The following is a 21,691-nucleotide window of genomic DNA, read 5'->3' as shown; positions in this document are numbered from 1 at the left end:
ACATACTTCATAAGCGGTATTAATACGTATTAGAAAATACAATAACATTATTTTTTTAATGAGATTTGGATTTTTTATGACGTGTATTTATTCTGTAAGCAGGTGGTTTAGTATTTGGGCTTAGTTTGCAATATCAATAAAAGGTTGTGCAAATGTTGTAACGACTAACGAGGAACAGTTATTAGTGTTATTACTTTTTATACACGTAGATACTTATATACATATTCATGACTGAATAATAAGCACACGATCTTTCTCATGGACAAATATTATTATATTCGAACACACCAATTTCATAGATTTTCAAGACCAAGTTGTATTTAGGTATAGCTACTTCATCCGTTCCAGTTTTTAAAAAACCAAGATTTTATACATACAATATAGGTATAATAGCTAAGAAAATAAATAATAAATAGGTAGGTATACACACGAGAAATGAAGTTCATGAATCATGATACCGATATGATGCGGTGAACTTTCTAACGGTGCAAAATTATTATTGGAGGCAAGCGAAGAAAGTTTCTTCGGTTTTATTAGGAGCAGAGCTAAAACATAATTGACATTCATAGAATCTATAAAATTATATCATAATTTTGATTTATATGTAAGTAGGTACTTATGTTGTCACGGGATTAGGATCCCTACAAAAATAATGATGTAATATCTACAAGTACCAACCCACAGAAAAATATGTTCAAGGTTTCACTATTAGTTTAGAAGAGCTAATACAATTATTAGAAAAACCTGGAGAAGAATGAAGTGTCGCTTGGTTATTAGATTCAGGCATTTTTCATAAGTAAACCATGCATCGTAGAAATGAGGTAAATTTCCTTAAAAATATATATTAATGCCATGAAACGATGAAACAGGAAATTTCCTATGATATATTTTGTGCAATAATTTAATCGATACTCTTAAAATTACTTTGGATTTGTTGGGTTATACTCTCAAAAATGATTATGTTTGATAAATAATGTTCGCCCAAAAATGTGGGAAAAAGTGAAATCTTACCTTGTCAAGAGAAAATATCCAATCACCAATCACCAATCAAGGAAAAGTAAACTTGGCTTAGGGGGGTCTATGGGGCAAAATAGCAACAACAAACTGTAAAATTATTATTCCACCGCACAATGCCACATGAACAGTAAACCAACGTGAACATTAACCGAAAGAAATTATGACAATACAAATGAAGTTGACAGATTTTCACAAGTGCGAAAACCATAAACTGCGAATCCAAATGGATATCTATTTAAAAAATATTATTAGGGTTACTTAAATACAAACACAAAGTGCCATGCAACAATAACTACTAATCAAATAACTTAAGACAAAAATGCCACAAACATTATTTTTCAAGCGCCTCATAACATCAAATAATATAATGTATTAATAGAAAATTTAACAGAATAAAAATATAAATAAAGCAAAAATAATGCATTTTATTGTTTTATAAGTAATATTTGTAAAAATTAGTACAAAAATTGACTAATAAACTCAATTTTATAAACTTTGTGAAACGGTTTATGTAGACTTTGGTTGAACCTATTATATATAACTATTTTACCATACAACATAATGATAAGTGGTAAATAATAGTAAAATAGTAAAAAGTTTTATAAACATACCCAAAAATATTCAACTATCAATGATATTATTAACCTACGTAACATATTTAAAGTAATCAGTGTGTTATGTTATGATTTCACGACAAAAATTATCTATGACGTCTATGACGACAAACGCCGAGCTGTCAATTTAGTGGGAGTGTTGTTATAAAAATACGAAAATAAAATGGGATTGTTTGGTAAAACTCCGGAAAGAAACCCAAAAGAGCTGGTATTTATATTCCTTGGTCGAATGTTTGCTGTATTGCATGCTTATTATTTGTTGTAATTCTCATTAAATTTTTTATTTTAGGTAAACGAATGGTGCCACAAATTGCGGAAAGAAAACAGTCAACTTGATCGCCAAATTCGAGGTGACTCACAATCTTATTTTTAATAATTTTATTGATTAATAATGCAGTTATTAAATTGCTGGCCATTGGACTGACAGTTAAATATTAACTATTGTTACTCTCCATTCTTGTCAATTTTGGCCATAGTAAACACAACATTGAAATGAAGTGACCTTAATAAAAAAAAAAACGCTTCAAATTGATATTCGTATCCTTGGTATCTTACATTTTTGTAGAGTTACAAATTATATTATTATAACAGCTATGGATACATGCTTTTTAATATGTATTTTACTAATAATAAATGCAAAATATACTAACATAATATTTTGTCAAATGCAGTGTTTTGATTGACATTTAAAATTTAAGACAGAATTTGTTACCTACCTACCCATTCAAAATACATCATGCTAAATAAAAAATATATATTTATATATTGTGGATGGTACAAATTATTAATGAATATTCAATTATTATTAATAATTAGTAATGCATTATTTGAATATTAATAATGTAACATTGTAGGCAACAGAAATGTTCTACAAATGTCAGTCGTAAAGAGTTACTTTGGAAGTATGTAGGCTATGGAAATTTGAAAAAATAGTGCATAGGTACTGTAAGTAGGGATGTAAGATAGTAATAGTACTTAATATGATATTACTGCTGATAGGTTAGATACACGCAGTGGTTGAAATGAATTTTTTTATGATTCGGAGTGCTCGATAATTTTCCAATATATTAATATAAATATTAAGGCCATTAGACCCGTTTTTTCCTGTCTTCTCGGAATCGTGGAAATAGCAAGCACGTTTAAAACGAACTGATACACAATAAACTCTTTATTTATTTAAAATCTAATAAATAGTATTCAAATAAAACTTTTTGTGTCATTAAAATTTTCTTAATCGCTTTACTTTTTAAAATAAATGACAAGTAGTCGGTCCTGTTTTCGAAATTGGCCAAAACGACTGTCACGCCACAATGGATGTTGAACTTAATAATAGTTTTGCAGGTATATATTGTATGAAAGAAATGGGTAAAACAATATATTTCATTGATTAACCCACGTACTTTTTTTAATTTCAGAAAAATAAAGATTTTAAAGCCATTTTAGTTTGAGTATACATCAGCCAATTTTGAATGATTTTTTCTCACAAAATAATGTATACTGCACAATAAAAATATTTTTTTATTATAATATAACATTCACGTAATATTATAAATAATAATTAACAATAAAAAAATCAATAAAACCCCATAAATTCGGTACAATTAGTGACGCTATATTACCAAAACACGTCGTACATTTTCATGTATTTATCCTGTTTTCAGACAATTTAGAAATATAATTATTTTGCAAAATTAACAAAAAGAGACTATTTGATCGATTAATCCATACAGTTTTTCTAATTTCTTATTTCTAACGTTAGTAGGGTCTGGAATTTCAACGGGTGACGACATCTATTTTTTTCCAAAATTTAATCCGTCGCGAACATTATTTTGATTTACGAAACTCATGGGAAAATGACCTTTACTCGCATAGCAGTAACAATCACATTGGCAAGTTGCAATTATTTGCATATATACCATTATCGTTCTATTCGGACCACACGACGTAGGCCAGGTGTTATAATTTGTGTTAACTAATATCAAACATCGTAAAGTACCACTGAATGTAAAACTGGGAAAAATGTAGTTTTATTATATTATTTATTATATTGTAATACAAATGGTTGCAGCATGTGAGATATTGTAAGACAATTGAATCTAATAACCACAATGGCTACAAGGAAGTCCTGAAGGTATTCATTTGGTGCAACATTTATAAAAAAAAAAATATTTTGATAAGCAGTTTAGATAAAATATAGGTGGACTTTAATTGTTTTGATAAATACCTACTTGGTTGGGCTTTAAGCGATTTGAAAAACTTTCCATGTACTTAATACAGTTTTTATGTACCTGGGTGGCCATGTTTTGTTATTTTCAAAGGGACGTATCCAGGAGTATGTTTATTGGCATTATCAATAGAAACAAAATAATATCATTTTTCAAGGTCTATTTATTATCGATCTTAAGCCGGCTCGCACATCACAACTCGCCTCGTGTGCCTTACCGCCATAAATCAAATTTTCCGAGAACAGGCGGCCAGTGTTGCATGACACAACCTCGCACATCTATCTAGCGACAGTCGCGCGTAGCCTTCGAAACGTATTGATATTTCAATGCGGCGATCGGCGAGCCGGTATAGGAATGACCAATTCGCATGTGTTTCTTTGTGACTTCGACCCTCCGACTCGGAGCCCGAGAAGGATGCAAGATGTCAAATGCAACAGCCAGATGTTTTTTTCAGACGAAACAGTTGCATTCGGTCGATCTGCGAAGCTCCATTTGGCAACACGTGTTATGTTGTTTCGTTAAATAACGATGACGTCACATCGACGTATTCGACACGTTTTTAGGCGAGACGAGTTCCAATGTGCGAGCCGACTAAGTGGTTTATGTCACAAATAGTAAATTGGTAGAAAATTTAATGTAAAATACGTTTTCGAATGCTGTCATCGTAATGGCCACTGAAACATGTGTCATAATTTTCCTAATCGTCAAAATAATAATAAAAAAAGTCTTTTGGGGCACAAAATCACGTATATGTTTTATAGTATATGTATTTTTCAGATGGTTTGTGGTAAAATCTTTTTTTTTTCATACTGCCACAATTCAACTATTCATAATTAATTGTTTGTTAAATGTTTCATTGTGATCTTTGACATAATAGGTATGTGATAAAGTTTTTACCTTACTTTATTGTATTAATTTATTGTTAAGTGAGAATTAGCTGCTTTCGTTATCAGTGTGTATTTGATGAGTGCGCATAGTGCCTGACGATGCCGAAAGGCGAAACCAGGATTGCATAAAACGACTCAAATAAAATAGTACAAGACTTAAATCCATTAGAATTTAATATATTTAATGCGGAGTTGAATTGAATGGAATCACCTTAGGCATTTATTAGTAATTATTTAACACAAGTAAAAAATATATTGAGGTAAGAACCTAGTTCATTGACTAATAAAAACAATATTACTCTTCACATCACAACTGACAAGATTTATATGAATTGTGTATTGCCTGAACTCGTTGATCCTAGACTAACACGGTCGATGGATATAAGAAACCCTCAATATAATAATTATATTAGATGCTATCAATAGAAAAGAAAATAAAATTATAAAAAAACAATTTATAATAGTTATTCTAATACATTACATACCGTTAAGCCTATACACTAATTAAGAAACCAACTATTAATTTTCTATACACTAATGTTCCGAAATCCTCCGCGGCGACCAAAACGTACTGCCGTCAAATACACGTTATTATAATAATGTTTTCTTAAATCTTAATTGTTGTGTACTAAATCTAAAAAAAATTGTGCCTTGACAAATATTCATTGAATTGCTTTCTTTTATGAGTCATGTTTTTATAATTTAATAAAAACGCAATAAAAACAGAATTCTTTCATGCCATCTTGTGAATGTTTTAAACTTATAATTTGTAATGTTAGCTCATGAAAATTAATAAAATTATATTTGTTTACATTTTCGTGTTTTTTTGTATTCAAACACATCGATATATATAATATACAAATTTGAAACACCTCAGAAACATACATAAGTATTAGATTTTTTTTTGAAAAATATTTGCACTGAATTTGAACCTACAATATGATAGGTTCAAGAAAAGGTGTGACTTCACAAATTCAGCATATCAATAATATGAGGTTCTTATTTGGAGGTCTACTATTTTTATTCTTATAATTTATTCTACCTACTACAAAAATGTTTATAAAATTTGTTAGGAAGAAAATATTATTAATTCAACACTTTTAAAACCTCTGATTTCGTATCTAAACCGTGAGACGGCGAGCGAGGCGAGATTTGATTTTTTACTTTGATATGCGCTTCGCATATGGTTATTTTTTGTGGCGCTTAGTCAAATTTGATTCTTGCGAATGAACCCATACGCCTTAACATAGGGTACAGTTCGGTTATGAGGAATACAGCGGCAAACACATTTTGAAAATAGCCGATATACTGGATTATTTGTTAAGATAACCTAAGCAAACCTAACCTAAACTAACCCAAACTAACAAATAATCCAGTACATCGGGTATTTTCAAAATGTGTTTTCCGCTGTATTCCTCATAACCGAACTGTACCTAATATATTTATGTAATCTTATTTTCTTATTATCTTTTTATATGGCCTATTTAGCTCAGATGGTCAAATTATTTTTTTCACAAGATGGAGCGATAATTTTGGGGATGTCATGAATCGGAACGGCGCTCAACTTCATTTCGAGCCCTGGGTACACACTGGTGTCAATGTAGAATAATATAGAATTAAGAAAATAAATGACAAACCCATTAGAGACAATCGGCGCCAATTTAATGCCGCTATTGACCAAGTGATTCTGGACAATCGACGTTAATTTGGCGCCACTTTTTTTTTTGATTTATTTCTTAAAACACTACAAAATTAATTACCTGTTGATTTAAAAGATAATATTAGGTATATATTAATCTGTTTCATAGACATATTTAAAAAAAAAAACATTGAAACTAAACAAACATTAAACAATTTGTACCTAACAGTTTAGTAAACTTCTGTTAAATTCATTACAGAATTTAATCTGACCATATTTTGCTCCTTTTTAATCAGTCCCCAATGGGTTAATTAGCTTTTAAAATTTTATTCAACCCAGCACAGAAAACCATAAGCTGGGCCATAAGGGTAAATTGCACTTTAACAGTGAACACTAGAGCTTGAATAAAATAAGTCATTTGTTATTAAAAAACACTAATTGGAGGTGATAAATGTTTGGACATTTTCTTGAAAGTTACATACCTAAAGGTTTTGAAGTTTTGAACATTTTTGCTGTTTTTTAATTCAGTATTTATTCAAACCCAGGGACAGTACAGGGTGTTTGAAAAAATTAATAATTCCAGTCAATCACAATGACAGATTCCATTGTTACACCTCGTCACCTCAATACTACAACTAGATAACTTTGATTTAGTCATTGTTGGGAAAATGAAATTTAAACTTACTTGATTAACATAAATCTAGGCTATAATTATTATTTTTAATAAAAATGAAAAATTGTGCTTGTCAAATTGGGAACAGTTAAATAATATTCAATTGTATAAAAAAAACATTGTAGATATATTTTATTTATTTAATGCATTTATGGTTTTAAAGTTATCTAATATTTTCAAACACAAAATTAATACAGCTCCCTTTCACTTCTGACTTATTATACCTAGTTTTATCATTTTGTAGAGAAGAAAATGTAGAATCATATTCAATAGCTATGTATCTTCAAAACAGTGAAAATCAAGTTATCTAGTTGTGGTATTGAGGTGACGACCTGTATGTGACCTCCAATGCTTCATCTTACAATATAAAATTGTTTTTAAATATCACTTAGGTATATCACCTTAGCTAAGTTTCAAAATTACAGTGACATCATATGTGGCTTGGAAGTCATGTAATGCTTGTGGGTGGCAAATTAAGTAAAGAATGCGAATAATGCAATTTTTTAGAGTAGATTCCGTGGAGTCTACAAATTCTTTCCAACGGTGCAAATGATCTGTGTATATCTTGCATCTGTTAAGCGTTATAGATAGCGAAATAGTGTTATAGATGTAACTACTTAATGATTTTAGGGAAAATCTGCAACTAAAAATAATATAGGCCTGCACTTTGTAAGGATGTTGTTGAGTAGCTGTGTCTAGTTTTAAGATCTAAGAAACCGCGTGGAGAAAAGCAAACTCACCCATCCCACTCAATGGTATTTTGGGGGTGCAATGAAAAAATTTTTGGATACGAAATTTATCGCAAGATGAAAAAGTTTGCAAACCACTGATTTAATTCGAAAGATTTCCTGCTTGTAGTCATTCATACCTTTTTTGTTTTTGGATGTCAATTATTAATAATTACTAGCTGAGCCAGCTGGCGGTCGCCAGTCTGTCTCGCTAGGTCTTGCAGACGGCTTGGCGGTATTGGTATAATTGTGAAGTATGCTTAGACGGCACCATAGTTTTCCCTTCGGGATGGATTTTCATTCCTCAGACAGTTTGACATTTCGCTGATTTGTCAGTTTTACGATTTGCATGTTGTCACTGCCAATATAAATTTGGGGTCATATGCGTAGTCTATTCTGGAGTCTGGCCTTCACAATATCGTCTGACACCGCTTCAGACTGATAGGCCTAGCAGAACACCTGGCAATCGCCGATTGCTACCACTGACATTTTAATAGAATATACCTAATATGTTTATATATTGCACTTTTTCATTCATACTTATTTGTTTTCGTTGAACTAACGTTGTTGGTTAGTTTTTTATAATTCATTAAACCCTGCCTAAACCAAACAATAGCAGTTAACATATTATTCTATCCATTAAATATCCAAAATGATGTATGATTTAATAGCATAATTTTAAATATTTTATGGATAGATACGTATTATGGCTTGGTTTTCCCAGGGTTAATTTGAATTTTAAAAACTAACCAACACCATCTGTAAATTGTAGTCTTAGTTCAATGAAAACAAATACGTATAACTGACAAAGTTTAGTCTGTACTATCTATGGTGGATCCACACTACCTCCACCCATCGCCTCTGCAGGATAGTCTAATTTTTCATACATTTAGATTATTGCGTTATAATACGTTTTATTTATTCAATGGGGGAAGATCCCATTAGATTGAAAAAAATGTAAAAACTATTTCTCATAATGTCTTTTAAGATACTCGTAATTACCACCCTGAAGCAGTGTGTCCATATGCTTTGCTTAGGAACAAAAATGGTATTTTATTTTTAAATTCTTTAAAGTACTTAGTATACTAATGAATAAATTCCAACATGCTAAATTTATTATTTAACAAATTATCTGGGTGGGGAAATAAAAAAAGTATTATTTTTATCATGTACAAAAGTGAAAAAAGTAGCAGGTATCTACTTACATATTGTACCTAATTGTGTAATAAAAATGTCATAATTGACTATAAGTATATTATATTTCACTTATAAGTGATGAATGATAAAATAGCAAATAACATGCATAATAAGAAGCATTATTGGAATTTTATTTTTATTGAGTAGGTATTAATAGTTACTAATGATATAAAAGAAGAAGAAAGGTTACTGTAATTTTATATACAATAATTATTATTATAAAATATATAAACATCATTAATTTTTAATTACCTACTTGTATTAAACGTCACATAAATTTCATTTACCTACCTAAATGTAAAAATAATACAATTATTACTGAATCACGATAACTACCTATCTATTTTATATGGAAGTATGTGATACTTCGACGTTGATCTGACATTTATAGTCAATTTTTCAAGGGGTTCAAAAAACTGTTTTTGTCGGTATCAGTATTATTTTTATTTTTCAAGTGAAATGATTTAATATTAGTACTAAAACAGTCATTTAAAGATGTATGGAAATTGTAATGTTATAATAAAATAAATCAAGCAGATAGATAATATTTCTTTTTAGTTTCTAGACACTTCGATGCAGATAGACACCATTTTCCACGTCAAATTTGAGCATTTTAGGATTTTTTTCGTAGAACAATAATATTTCCATTCGATCCGTCACCATTTTGTACAAAATACACCAATAACCTAGAATTCGCCAAAACTGCAGATATATACTATTGTCAGATCACCGTTGACTTACTATAATATTGAGAAGAACGTATATGTACCTATATAATGTAGTTTCTTATTTATTAAGTCTGAAATTATTCAATTTATTGATAAAAGTATTAAAATTATCTTCATCTTACAATAAATGTCTTGATTGAAATTGATTATTTATGGGTACTAATAGAAATGTCACATTTTTTTGATTGTTTCCGCAAATTCTAATTTGAATTCTGACTCGTCAAATGAAAACGTTCGCAAAAGAAAACAAACGACAATCATTAGTCTATTAGTTTGACAGATAAGTGGCAGTGAAGTGGTTTTAGATTATATTTTAGTAGTAATTAGTGAGGAAATATGCATTTATACGCCATAGTACGCCAATGTGGCGATTTCAGATTTGAATAGTTTTGTGGAATAATAATTTAGATTTGTGAAATATCGATTATATAGAAAGTTTTAAGCGACATTATAATCAATTTGCCGTAGATGGCCAGGAAGATGCGAAAATGTATGGTGACGGATATAAAACGCTATTTAAAAACGATATTATCTGTGATTGTGTCGAGTTTTATCAGATTGTGCCGGATTCAAATGGAAGTAGATTCGTGAATTCCTTTAATAATCAACAAAACGGTATTTAAATTAAAAAAATGGTGCGTTTTCCAAAATCTCTTAGGATAATAATATATAGGAGATTATAATGTAAGCATTTTCTTTTTTTTAGCGATTCAAAGGGAAGAAGATAAAATAAAACGCTCTTTGAAAGAGGCTGCCTCAAAAAATGACAAACAGGTGTGCACCATTCTCGCCAAAGAAGTCATCAGATCACGGAAAGCCATCACCAAAATCTATACCAGCAAGGCCCATCTGAATTCAGTCCAACTGCAAATGAAGAATCAACTTGGTGATTTTTTCTTTTTTCCTCACATAAATTATTATTACCAATGTCTACAAAACAACAGTAATTAACAGGACCAATTCGAGTTGGCTGCCCCCTGAATTTGAAACTAATCTTACTACTTTCTAAAATTATAGATGCTTTTAAACGTTTGTTGTTTGTTACTACATTGTTATCATAGTTTCGCCCAAAATGCTGGAGATATTAAAAGTATTTCGGAGAAATATCTGAAAAGCAATATTTCTTGACCAGACTGCACTTGATAGCCAACTCGGTGAGAACTGTTGGCTGGATGCACTCTGGACTGCACTACACCACTAGTAAACAACCTCAAGTCAATTACAGTGAATTTCTTTGCTGTAGTGTAGATAATTTTTACTATACATCCGTGAACATTTTTTCACTAAATTCTTTCTTTAAGCACCACAGTGCATGGTTGTCACATCAGTCCCATGCAGCTCTGTATCGGGATAGCAGAGTGAACATGTAAAATCTTTTCTTTGAGACATATTTTAAGCGTCATGGAAAGCGGCCCTGCCTATCCACGGCTGTACATACATGTCGGGTGTAATATACATCCATGATAAATATGTATCAAATGATATTAATTACCATGACACAAATATAAAATTAATTTAATGAATAATTTTGTTTTCAAACAAATCAATTAAGGACCTACCTAATTAATGTACAAGATTTTTAATTAATTTTCTTTTAATTACAGCCACATTAAGAGTAGCTGGAGCTCTCTCAAAATCAACTGAGGTAAATAAAATTATACATTACTTAACAAATTGTTTTAAAAGTGTATCTGTTTTATGATTTAAATAAATCTTGTATAGATAAATAATTATAAATAGTCTGTAGTCTACTGCCTCTGAAAATCGATTGTCTTTTAACATTATTTTCAACACCGCAACTCGCTATGGGTCACTTGGCTGCATATTCTTTCTGTTGGGAAGCAAGATATTTCTTTTTCTACAGTCTGACCTCTATACTAACAAAATATTAATTCATGTCAGTGGCGAAGGGTGACTTTTGGAAAGAGGTAGGCTGTGGAGATCTTATAAAAAGAGCACACTTGTCAGGTATACTTACGAGAATAGTATGGTATTTACTACTAATGAATAGGTACACACTAGTAAATGACAACGACACACTAATTCAATGAAACTTCAAAAACTCATTGACGACATAAAAATGAGCGATGTGTTTAAATTACGTATTTTTCAAAAGATGTATACCCATCAAAAATCATTAGATAAAATTTATTTTTATTTGTAAAAACAATCTATACTTACTTATTTATTAATATTCGATTAAACGCCGTTGAAATTATTTTTTTAATTATCTAATTATTAATGATTTTGGACAAAGTGCGCAGTCGTGACAACATTATTATGCGCGAATGTTTTAGGCTCTGCGATAGGAGCTTACCTTATTTCGTACAAATCAGCAGACTTGCTGAGGTTACGAGACGTAAAGTCCATACGAAAAAAAATCAGAATTATTTCACACAATCGAAGATTTATTTACGTCGAGACGTCGCGGCGTTTATTATTTATTTACGGCGGCGCGCTGTGGTATATTTTTTAATATCTTTGCAGTTGTTTTGTAAACTGTGTAATACTGAAATACATTCCTACAAATACGACATCTCTCGTTGGCAAAATGAATTATTTTTATATAACATAAAATAATGAAGTGATTAAGTATATAAATATGTCAATATGCAATTAAAAAATATTTTTTTTAAGAAGCTAGGCTTTAAATAATCGCCTAGTATGGAGTCTTCGCCACTGATTCATGTACATGTCTTTATTAAGCGCATACTACACTGAACAAAATCATCGCAGCATTTCTAGACCCCTTTCTGTTCAGGTTTTTTGAAAGCCATGTCTAATCAAATATCAAATGTTATGGTTTCAATATTAAAAAAATGATGCGGTAACCGAATGTTTTTATACCTCCTATACTCGTGTTGTAGTAATATCGAATAAATGTGTAACTATTTAGTTTTTTGATTCTCTTAGAAATATGGTCACTGAAGCATATTTTATCCAATTTGACACGACTATTTTACAATCGATTGGGTTTAAAATCGCTGCAGGGCAAAGGAACAATTGCTGGATTTCACAGAAGCACAACCAACTGCATAGAAACTCAGCCGCTGTGTCATATTACAACGTTTTTCTTAGCTCGTATTCTGATTTGTCTGGTGGTTCTTTGTCCGGTACAAATCTTGCAATCGATTTTTAACTAACTTCCCGACTAGCTAGACATTTGAAACTTTTAGAATATATCAGAACACGATGCCAATGCATTTTTTTTAATACTTTTAGCCATTTTTAAGTAGAATTGAATTCATTTTCAGTTAATTCTGTTTTGTATGAAAAGTTATTTTGACACCATTATTGGTTGCTGGAGGGGTCTGGGGTCCTATTAACTAAATTATTAATATATATGTGCGTTACTATGGAAATCAATATGACATTTCAGTATTATTTATATCAAGTACAAATTTTTTGATCGTTTAAGCTAGTCAAGTCAAGTTTATATGATTCAACAAAAAATTTAAAAACGTATATGAAAAGTTCTTTTTATCTTGTAATTATTTTTCCATTAGTTTAATCGGTAAAATTACAAAAATAAGACAAAACTTTGCACTCGTAAAAGAGAGCATTCATTATTAAATTTGTACAAACAGCACGAAAAAAATGATAAGAGACTATTAGTTAGGACTTGGTACATCAAAAATAAGAAAAGCTTCCTAACCCAAGGTCACGCATCGTGCATCTGAGTTTGAGAGGATTATATATATTTTTACGTATAGAAGGATAATCTAAATGATTTAATCTAATTAAATAATAATATATAATTTTGTGAATTGTTTAAACAGGTGATGCAAGCGATGCAGTCTCTTGTTAAACTACCAGAAGTCGCCAACACCATGAGGGAGATGTCAAAGGAAATGATGAAGGCTGGTATAATCGAAGAGATGCTGGATGAGACCATGGAGGGACTTGAAGATGAGGAAGAAATGGAAGAAGAAGCGCAAACAGAAGTTGATAAGGTGACACCATTATCTTTGCAATCCAATATTGATTTTGTTATTCAATGTAAAGTTGCAACAACTATACTGGAATTTAGAATATGAATGTTTTTTTTTTTTATTATTGAATAATTCTGTAAAGGATGATAGTTTTACCTCAGAGGCAGTGTATCTTAAATCCAATTTTGCAGAAAATGAGTTGAGTAAAGATTTTGTACCCGAAGTATCTATCTTTCATATTATCTTGGGAAGACTAGAGATTTCAAAAAAGTATTGATATGTAGTTTGTATTATAAATACATACTTTTCTTCTATACACTATTGGTTGAAGTATTTATTATTGTGACTATGAATAAATTGAAATATCATCAATGAGAATCAGGGTTTTAAATGTTTCTTATTCGGAGGCGCCCTCGTAAATAAAGATTTTTTCACGGTATCCAATTTCAACCACCAAAGCATACAAATTCATCATTGTGTTCATGAATTAGCTGTGAGTTGATATAAAGATTGTCTGGATATTTTTTCAAACATCCTGTGGTACCCTAGCCTAGCTAATAATATCAAATTACCATCAGAAAAGTAATAATTATTGAATACATAATTAACCAACACTTGGAATGAAACGGATTGGCTCATGATTTTCTTGAAATTTTAGATTGAAATATTTACGTATGACAATATAGTGTTTCATTAAAGTAAAAATAATAAATATTATATGAATTTTTGTCATCCAGGTATTGTGGGAGCTGACCCAAGGCAAGTTGGGAGAAGCGCCGGAACCTCCAGTGGCGTCCATGGAGCAGCCTTCCGCTTCCAAGGTGGAGGAGGAAGAGGCGGCGGCAGACAGCGAGGGCGAGCTTGACGAGATGCAGTCTCGCCTCCAAGCTCTTAGGTCTTAAACTTGATAACGCCTCTCGATGCTATTCAATATTATTGTACAGCCCGTTAATATTATTAAATAAGAATTGGGACGCCGTATCTGATGATTTTGACACCACAGCGATATTGTCGGTAATCACGGTTCTAGTAAATAAACAGGCAATGTTTATTGTAAAAGATGTGTACCCAGATGATTGACCACCATAGACAATTCACATGTGGAAAGATTCACAAGCTTATCCAAAAACCGATTACCTACTCACTGCGATATTAAAGAAATTAATAATTAATGTGACATCACAAAACAATAGTTGTGGATTGACCACCTGTCTCACCACAAATATAGTTTGATAATACAAATTGACCTGTCCTTCAGGATTTTAAATAATTCAAGTTTACGGCCAATCTACTTCTGAATAATGCAGCAACCATAAAGTAAAAAAGAATTTTTGTTTTTCGTCTGTGGTTAATTTTCTGGGAACCTGAAAAAAATTATCTAGAGCAACAGTGAAGTCATAATCATGCAGACGTATAAATTCTTGTGAGATATGTGACGGAGATTAATTTATTAACATTTTGTTTTAACAGCTAACTTGTGATTTTATATTTTACTGGCAATGTATTTAGGTAAATTTTTGTTAAAAGGTATTTTCAAACCTGTGTACAAATTCATTTATTTATGATAATATATTCAAAAGCTGTGTACCTACACTTCTTCATTTTTAAAATATACATACCTCATATAAATATAATTTTTTTAATAGCATTGTACAATAATTTGTAAAATCTTGTTGCAGGAGACTTCTAAAATCTACTTATGTATGCTTATTGTTTTTTTCTAATACGTAATTGAAGAAAATATTTATAATACATATTAATTCAATGCTTACGGGCCGTTTTAATTAATTTTGTAATTAACGTGTTATTTGCATTTGAAAATCAATTAGCAAAAACACAATTTTGCCCCGTAAACATTGAATTAATTAACTTTTCCGTTTTGTAACAAATATATTTGATTGAAGTCTATTATGTATTTTTATACTTCACTCTAACTATTACCAAAGTTTGGACTGTGGTTGGATGAATTCAAGTAAATAAAATCTTTTGATTCAAATTATAATTCCTGTTACAGGTAAACACATATTGACTAATTGACACGAAGATGTCTTATCAAATCGTATATTTTTAGAATTTTTATTTTTTACAGAAATGTGCATACCTTATCGGCTGGTCTCCAAGGCAAATCCCCGGTTGCCCGGACCACAGTCCAAACTGGCTTAATTTCAACTATACCTGTAGAAACTTGCGGTAGAACTCTAAAATGTTTGTTAAAATTAATTATCTTAGAATCGGCTAATGCAGCTTTAAGCCTAGTTTTAACGAATTAAACTTATATTTGTGTAAAATAATATAGTTACAGTAAATTATTGTTAGTAAAAGATATGTAGTTATGTTTTAACAGTTTTCCACCTGTTCAAAAATAACAATTATCGAGCTGGGTATTTTTATCAATGGAAGTTATTACCTATTTAATTTCATTCAGTTTGACAAAAGCATGTTTTAAATCCATTAAATTTCTAAGAGATTGATACAATATTTGATTTTATCACCTTATGTCTGATTATAATACAATCTCTGTTATGTTGACCAATAATATTGCTTGATGTACCAGAAATAAAAATGATTTAGACTAATTAAGGTCAAATGCCTTTTAAAATTTGCTGTAATTGATGTAAGGGTGTTCTCGCGAGTAATAATTGTTGGTGTGACTTTTAAAAGTGAGAGTATTTTATACTACATATTTTCTACCTATGTAACCAAATTAACCATTCAAAATTGTATGAAATGTGTAGCGTTTAAAAAAATAATTTATTCTAGAATAATGACATGATGGAACATCATCAACTGATGATTTATTTTTTTAATATATTTCCACTTGCTCCACTGTTGATGCGGAACATCTTTCAAATAAATAAATCTGTAAATTCTGATTTTTCTTGCTTATTTTGAAATTGTAACCGGATCTCAGTTCAGTGGTGAAGTAAAAATGCTACTTACATATTGCAGTACTTATTTACCGCACTGCATATTTCCATAGTATGTGTACTGAAAAGGGTTTTGTTTTTGAGATAAAAAAGGGGAGTAAATAATAGTGCCTAATGTAATTTAAGTATACATTAAAATAACTGTATTCTAGCACATAATTAATATACATTCAGGCTTTTCATTCAAAGTGCAAATATGTATGGAATATATTATAATATATATAGTACCTATCCCTGCAAGAGATGCACTGTAACCTGTCCACACCATTGGCAATGTGACATTCAGCTGTAAAATGTTAACTTTAGTTTTGCAGTGTATCTATTATTTTGGTATGATTACCAACAAACTCAGAAAATACAAGAATATAATGAATATAAAATAATAAATAATTTTTATTATGATGCCCTTTATTTTCAAATGCTTAGCTATAACATTACACAGGAGAAATTGTACGTAGTTTTTATTTTTACAATTTGTTACAGTTTCTGTTGGAGATATTTTATTCATGTTAATAATGATTAATTTAAAAGTTTACAAGCCAACATTATACTAATGAATGTGTTTGTCACATCCGATCAACGACGTTATATTATTTTTCTACACTTTTATTAATCTCTCCATGGTAAAACACCATTCAATCTACAAGAATAGATTATGTTGTATTAAAAAAAATAGTGAATTTGAGCACTTTTTGGATAGTAACAAAATTACAATGATTGATTTCATTTCTATAGTCATAAATAGCAAGTAACCTAGCAATCAAGTTCCATAATGCAGATCCAAACATTTAACTAATACTCGAGATAGTAAAATTTGTAGTAAGTAAGATTACAATATGAAATATTATTTTTGTAAATTATAACTGTGTCGCTTATTAAAGAAATAAAGTTGGGCTTGTGAAAACCTTTTTTTGATGATTCATACAAAGAAATTCGACCCCTTAGGATCAGAGGAACGTATCCCACGTTTCTCTATCTTACAGGAGAAACCAAACACAATTGAATTTACATTCCACCGACATCAACAACAAAGTGTTTTCAGTAGATACGTATTGAACCATCTTTTATCTGTTGAATTATTTGTCACTTAACGTACTATATTATTTTATGTCCACTATCATATTATTACGCAACTCAAAATTGCCAACAATTGAGATAGGTAAGTTTCTCTGATCCTAAGGAAACGAGTTGATATAATATGTTGAAAAAAACTGATTTCACTGTAAAATAATAAAGAGGATCAGTGTTACAGATACCAAAACAAAGTTCTATAAGTAATAAAATAACCAACAAAATTATATAAGGAGTTTGATGATAATTATGAATAATTATATTCTTATACAAACTATCCTAACACAGTGATTCTTATATTTTAGAACCACAAAGCAATTGCTTCCGGTTTCAAATAGTTACCTACTTCATCAATATTTAAAAATGAACAAAACTAATTATTTTTACATTCCACAGTTGAACAACAAAAATTTCACAAATTAAACAAAACAGTCAATTGGGTTTATTGTAAACAGACCACAAAACAAATAAAATTATACATGAAAAGATAAAATTTGTTTGCATTAACGTAATTCTCAAAAATAGATATCAACTACAAAACAGATAGAAATACATTTTGTGTAAAAATCAATAAAACATTTTATTTACACACAAATACAGGACATTTTCTACATATTTGATTAAATTTTGATATTTAAAAAATCTTTATAAGGAAGTAATAAACAGACAAGTCAGTTTCGAGGGCCACTGCATAAAGATTGATACGTATTTCGCTTGTGTTTAAATTGAACTAATAATGTCTGGCTTGGATAATCCATTCATACATCCACTAGGCCTATAAGAATGTAACTGAATTATGTATTAAACACCCCATAGGTGTCGGAACACAGTATTCTAGTATTTGCACATGTGATATCAACGTATATTTCTACATTCTCAGAATTCTTTCAACTCCCAGTCAATATGACATATGTACTAATTTTTTATTCTCTTCTGACGGGGTATCCTATTTGATATCCCCGTTTTTTGAAATCAATGAATTGCTACATGATACGGCCATCATAATAAATTTGTACTTGAAGACGCAAATAACTCTTTTCAATACACATTAGATGAAATTTGGCCAATATAATATGAAAAAATGATACAATTCATTATCCTTCTTTTCCGATGATTTAGTGGAAACAATGACAACTTGCTGCTAAATACGTTATCGTTTAACGAATTGCTGATTCATAATTGTCATTTTATATATTTTAAATAGAGCCATTCTGCTTGCCTTGTGTCGTTTGCTTTACTTATTTCAAATGCCAAATGCGCGATATAACTTACATGGACAATAGAAATCTAGTAACATAAAAAGAAGTAGCATTTAGCTTCTCCCAAAAGTGATAAGCGAGTCTTCAACAACAAGCGATGAGTCAATATATAAGTCATGAAAGATTTGGCAGCGTGTGGAATTACATGATAGCACACCATTTGTGTTCTTCGATGGGTCTCCCTGCGAGGACTTCGCTTGCCATCGGCATGGCTTCTTCTGCTACAGATATGTTCACCGCCGCTCCATCACTGGGTTTTGTCAGTTCCGATTTTGATGACATTCTTGTCTGCAAATTAAAAGTTTAGTTTATAAGAAATTAAAGTATAATGAAAACTACAATATTATAATGGAAAGCCATTACAGCTCAATTTTTTTATTATTTCCCATTTACAGGAAAAATCTTTTTTTTTGATACTATACACCAGTGTTTCCCAAACTTTCGACATCTATGTACCCCTTCTATAATTTTCGTAACACTGAGTACCACTCACCAAAAAAAAAATTGCATATACTTTAATAACAATCAACATATATTTATTTTTTCCTTTTTTAGTACATAAACAAAATAATAATAAACGAAAAATAAAATTCATTCATAATAAAATATAAATAAAATTTATATTATAAACAACATTCATTATAATCGATGAGAAGGATAAAAGTGTTTATGTTGAGACAACAGATCATCGTAATTTGGTTCCCTGGTTATTAATTTTAATCTAAGATGTGGTTTCACGTCGAAAAGCCTGTTCCTTTTTTTGACTTAATGTCTACAAATGTTGAAAAAGCAACTTCACATAGATATGAAGTTGGAAAAGGCAAGATGTATTTCAGGACTTTCTCTGTTAAAACTGGATACACATGTTGCATCTGAAGCTAATTAAAACGATTGCTCTTCTCCCGCTTGCGATAAACCTTCTAGCATGGATGTTGTATTAATGCTAGATGCACCAGGCGCAGCCAACGCCCGGTGCAGCGCGTACCCCCACCAAACTTTCCCTTACCCCAGGGGGTACGCGTACCAAACTTTGGGAAACACTGCTATACAGGATACACTCCCATACAAAATCCCAATGCTAAGGAGGACACGTGCAAATTAGGTCAACGACATCTAACAAAATTCCATAATAATCACCCTTAACTTTTTATTTAATTTTTAAATACACAACATTTTCACATCTGACAAAACAGTTCTAAATGCGTTAGCAGAATATGATAATATTGATCCACATAAATGAATGTAGGTTTGCGAATTGTCCTTTATTACAAAGAAGGAAGTTGATTTTTAAATAACTTATCTGTTTACGAAAGAAATATTTATAATCCTGGACGAAAACGGTTTGTATTGCTACATTAATTTTGGGGACTTTTTATTTTCCACACTACATATTCAATGAATGAAATACAAAAATATGGGACAAGATCATATTTGGCATGCACGGTGTCAGCTTATAATGTCGTAGGCCCCAGGTTCGAATCCTGGGTCTGGCAAAATTCACATATTGTTTTTCAACGTATGTTTGGAGTTGGAGTATGGAACATTTTTCATAAAAACAAAAATCTGTTAATACAAACCTCCACTCTGTGGAGCCCATTATGATCTTATTAGGATTGGCCATGGTCAAAAATGAGACACTTGTACCATCCAGAATAAATTGATTGCGATTTAGGTAATTTTGTTAAAACGAACATTGATCATATCTGTTATTTTAATTATAATGATATTCAAATATTTTTTACTGCGAAATGCTGAGTATATCTGGAACCGATGGGAGTACTGCTGACCATCTTGTCTCTGAGATGTCGGAACGGAGACGCGGCATAGCCGAGCAGGCGCATCCTCTTGGAAGGTCCCTGTCCCTGGTCTAAACTGACGGATGCCGGCGCCGAATCTGACATGAGGGCGGGAGACGAAGGTGTGATGAGGTGATCAATCTGCTCCGACTGCTCATCTTCTTGGCGCCTCTTGCGTCCAACTACGTGACCCACTGGGGTCCACTTCATTGAACTGCTTTCCGATGTAACTGTATCACCTGAAATATTGGAAGCAGAGTTTGACCTATAAACTAGGGAGTCTTACTGATGATTTACGTTAATGATTTTAGTGGAATTGAATTAGTAGCTATAGAAAATTTAACATTCCGTACCTGTCACTGTAAAACACACCATGTTTGGCCTATTTTGAATTATTCTTTATTACGTTTGTATAACATGGAACTTTTCTGCTAAATATTCTAAATTGACTGAATAAAAAATATGTTGAAATGCTTGCGGTTTATGACAGATGTGTACGCTAAGTGTGAAATTTGCTACAAAGGAATCTGGAAGCTGCTAATCTATCATTAGTCTTAAGAACCCTATTTTGAATTACATTTATTTTAGCTCCGTCTATATAGAGAAGGTTTTCTTCAACGTGTTTGATTGCGCCATTACAGAAAGTTGATTTTTGGTAAATTTTAAAATGATCAATGTTAACCATAACCACATTATTCGCTATATTCAAGACAATAGATATTTTTCAAAGGATAATAAATTTTATGTGGATTAGTTATTCAGATATTTACTCGAAAAGATCTCACTTCGCTCAAGAGTTTGAAGCTCTGCCATTATTGATTCTAATAGACAATCATGTTCACTAAAAATTAGCAGAACTGACACTGTTAATCCAGCCGAAAACATTACTGACTTGTAAAGAAACTTACAGAAATAATATGTAACAACAAAATCGTGCTGATTATTTAAGTTGAAATTAGTGCATTAAATAATTGATAAAGAATGGTGCCAGATAAGAT

At 30.9% G+C, this 21,691-nt stretch overlaps 3 protein-coding genes across 9 annotated transcripts in view; 1 reads left to right on the top strand and 2 right to left on the bottom strand.

The window, feature by feature from the left end:
* mino (glycerol-3-phosphate acyltransferase mino) overlaps nucleotides 1-1,185 on the bottom strand; it is a 97,612-nt gene extending 96,427 nt beyond the window's left edge. For all 3 annotated transcript variants that reach the window (XM_085954383.1, XM_085954384.1, XM_085954385.1), the window contains exon 1: nucleotides 1,012-1,185. The gene's annotated coding sequence lies outside the window, so the exon portion shown is untranslated. The remainder of the gene's footprint in view (nucleotides 1-1,011) is intronic.
* A 552-nt stretch (nucleotides 1,186-1,737) lies between these two features.
* On the top strand, nucleotides 1,738-16,937 carry Vps24 (vacuolar protein sorting 24). Of its 2 annotated transcripts, XM_085954381.1 has the most exons (7): nucleotides 1,738-1,839; nucleotides 1,921-1,981; nucleotides 10,415-10,594; nucleotides 11,313-11,353; nucleotides 13,488-13,661; nucleotides 14,378-14,535; nucleotides 15,730-16,937. In XM_085954381.1, exons 1-7 carry the CDS (start codon nucleotides 1,795-1,797, stop codon nucleotides 15,908-15,910), a joined length of 840 nt encoding a protein of 279 aa, XP_085810507.1. In that variant the 5' UTR covers nucleotides 1,738-1,794; the 3' UTR covers nucleotides 15,911-16,937. The 2 variants fall into 2 exon arrangements, with proteins under 2 accessions (XP_085810507.1, XP_085810508.1); XM_085954382.1 differs by lacking the exon at nucleotides 15,730-16,937 and having other exon boundaries at nucleotides 14,378-15,266.
* Nucleotides 16,938-16,954: 17 nt separating this feature from the next.
* LOC147067381 (uncharacterized) overlaps nucleotides 16,955-21,691 on the bottom strand; it is a 34,314-nt gene continuing 29,577 nt past the window's right edge. For all 4 annotated transcript variants that reach the window (XM_085954377.1, XM_085954378.1, XM_085954379.1 and 1 more), the window contains exons 9-10: nucleotides 20,640-20,932; nucleotides 16,955-19,185 (exon numbers count right to left, since the gene is read on the bottom strand). In XM_085954377.1, coding sequence (XP_085810503.1) covers nucleotides 19,039-19,185; nucleotides 20,640-20,932 — 440 coding nt within the window. In that variant the 3' untranslated portion in view covers nucleotides 16,955-19,038. The remainder of the gene's footprint in view (nucleotides 19,186-20,639; nucleotides 20,933-21,691) is intronic.

Source organism: Rhyacophila brunnea, unplaced genomic scaffold (assembly GCF_057557595.1).
Source record: "Rhyacophila brunnea isolate RB1 unplaced genomic scaffold, BYU_Rbru_1.0 scaffold_4, whole genome shotgun sequence".
Classification (NCBI taxonomy): domain Eukaryota; kingdom Metazoa; phylum Arthropoda; class Insecta; order Trichoptera; family Rhyacophilidae; genus Rhyacophila; species Rhyacophila brunnea.
This window is presented reverse-complemented; position numbering and strand designations above follow the sequence as displayed.

Excerpts from the sequence above, each read along its gene's own strand:
- Vps24 (XM_085954381.1), top strand. The coding sequence starts at position 1,795 with ATGGGATTGTTTGGTAAAACTCCGGAAAGAAACCCAAAAGAGCTG. Across the intron at positions 1,840-1,920 it reads AAAGAAACCCAAAAGAGCTG|GTAAACGAATGGTGCCACAA; the intron begins GTATTTATATTC and ends TTTTTATTTTAG. Across the intron at positions 1,982-10,414 it reads ACTTGATCGCCAAATTCGAG|CGATTCAAAGGGAAGAAGAT; the intron begins GTGACTCACAAT and ends TCTTTTTTTTAG.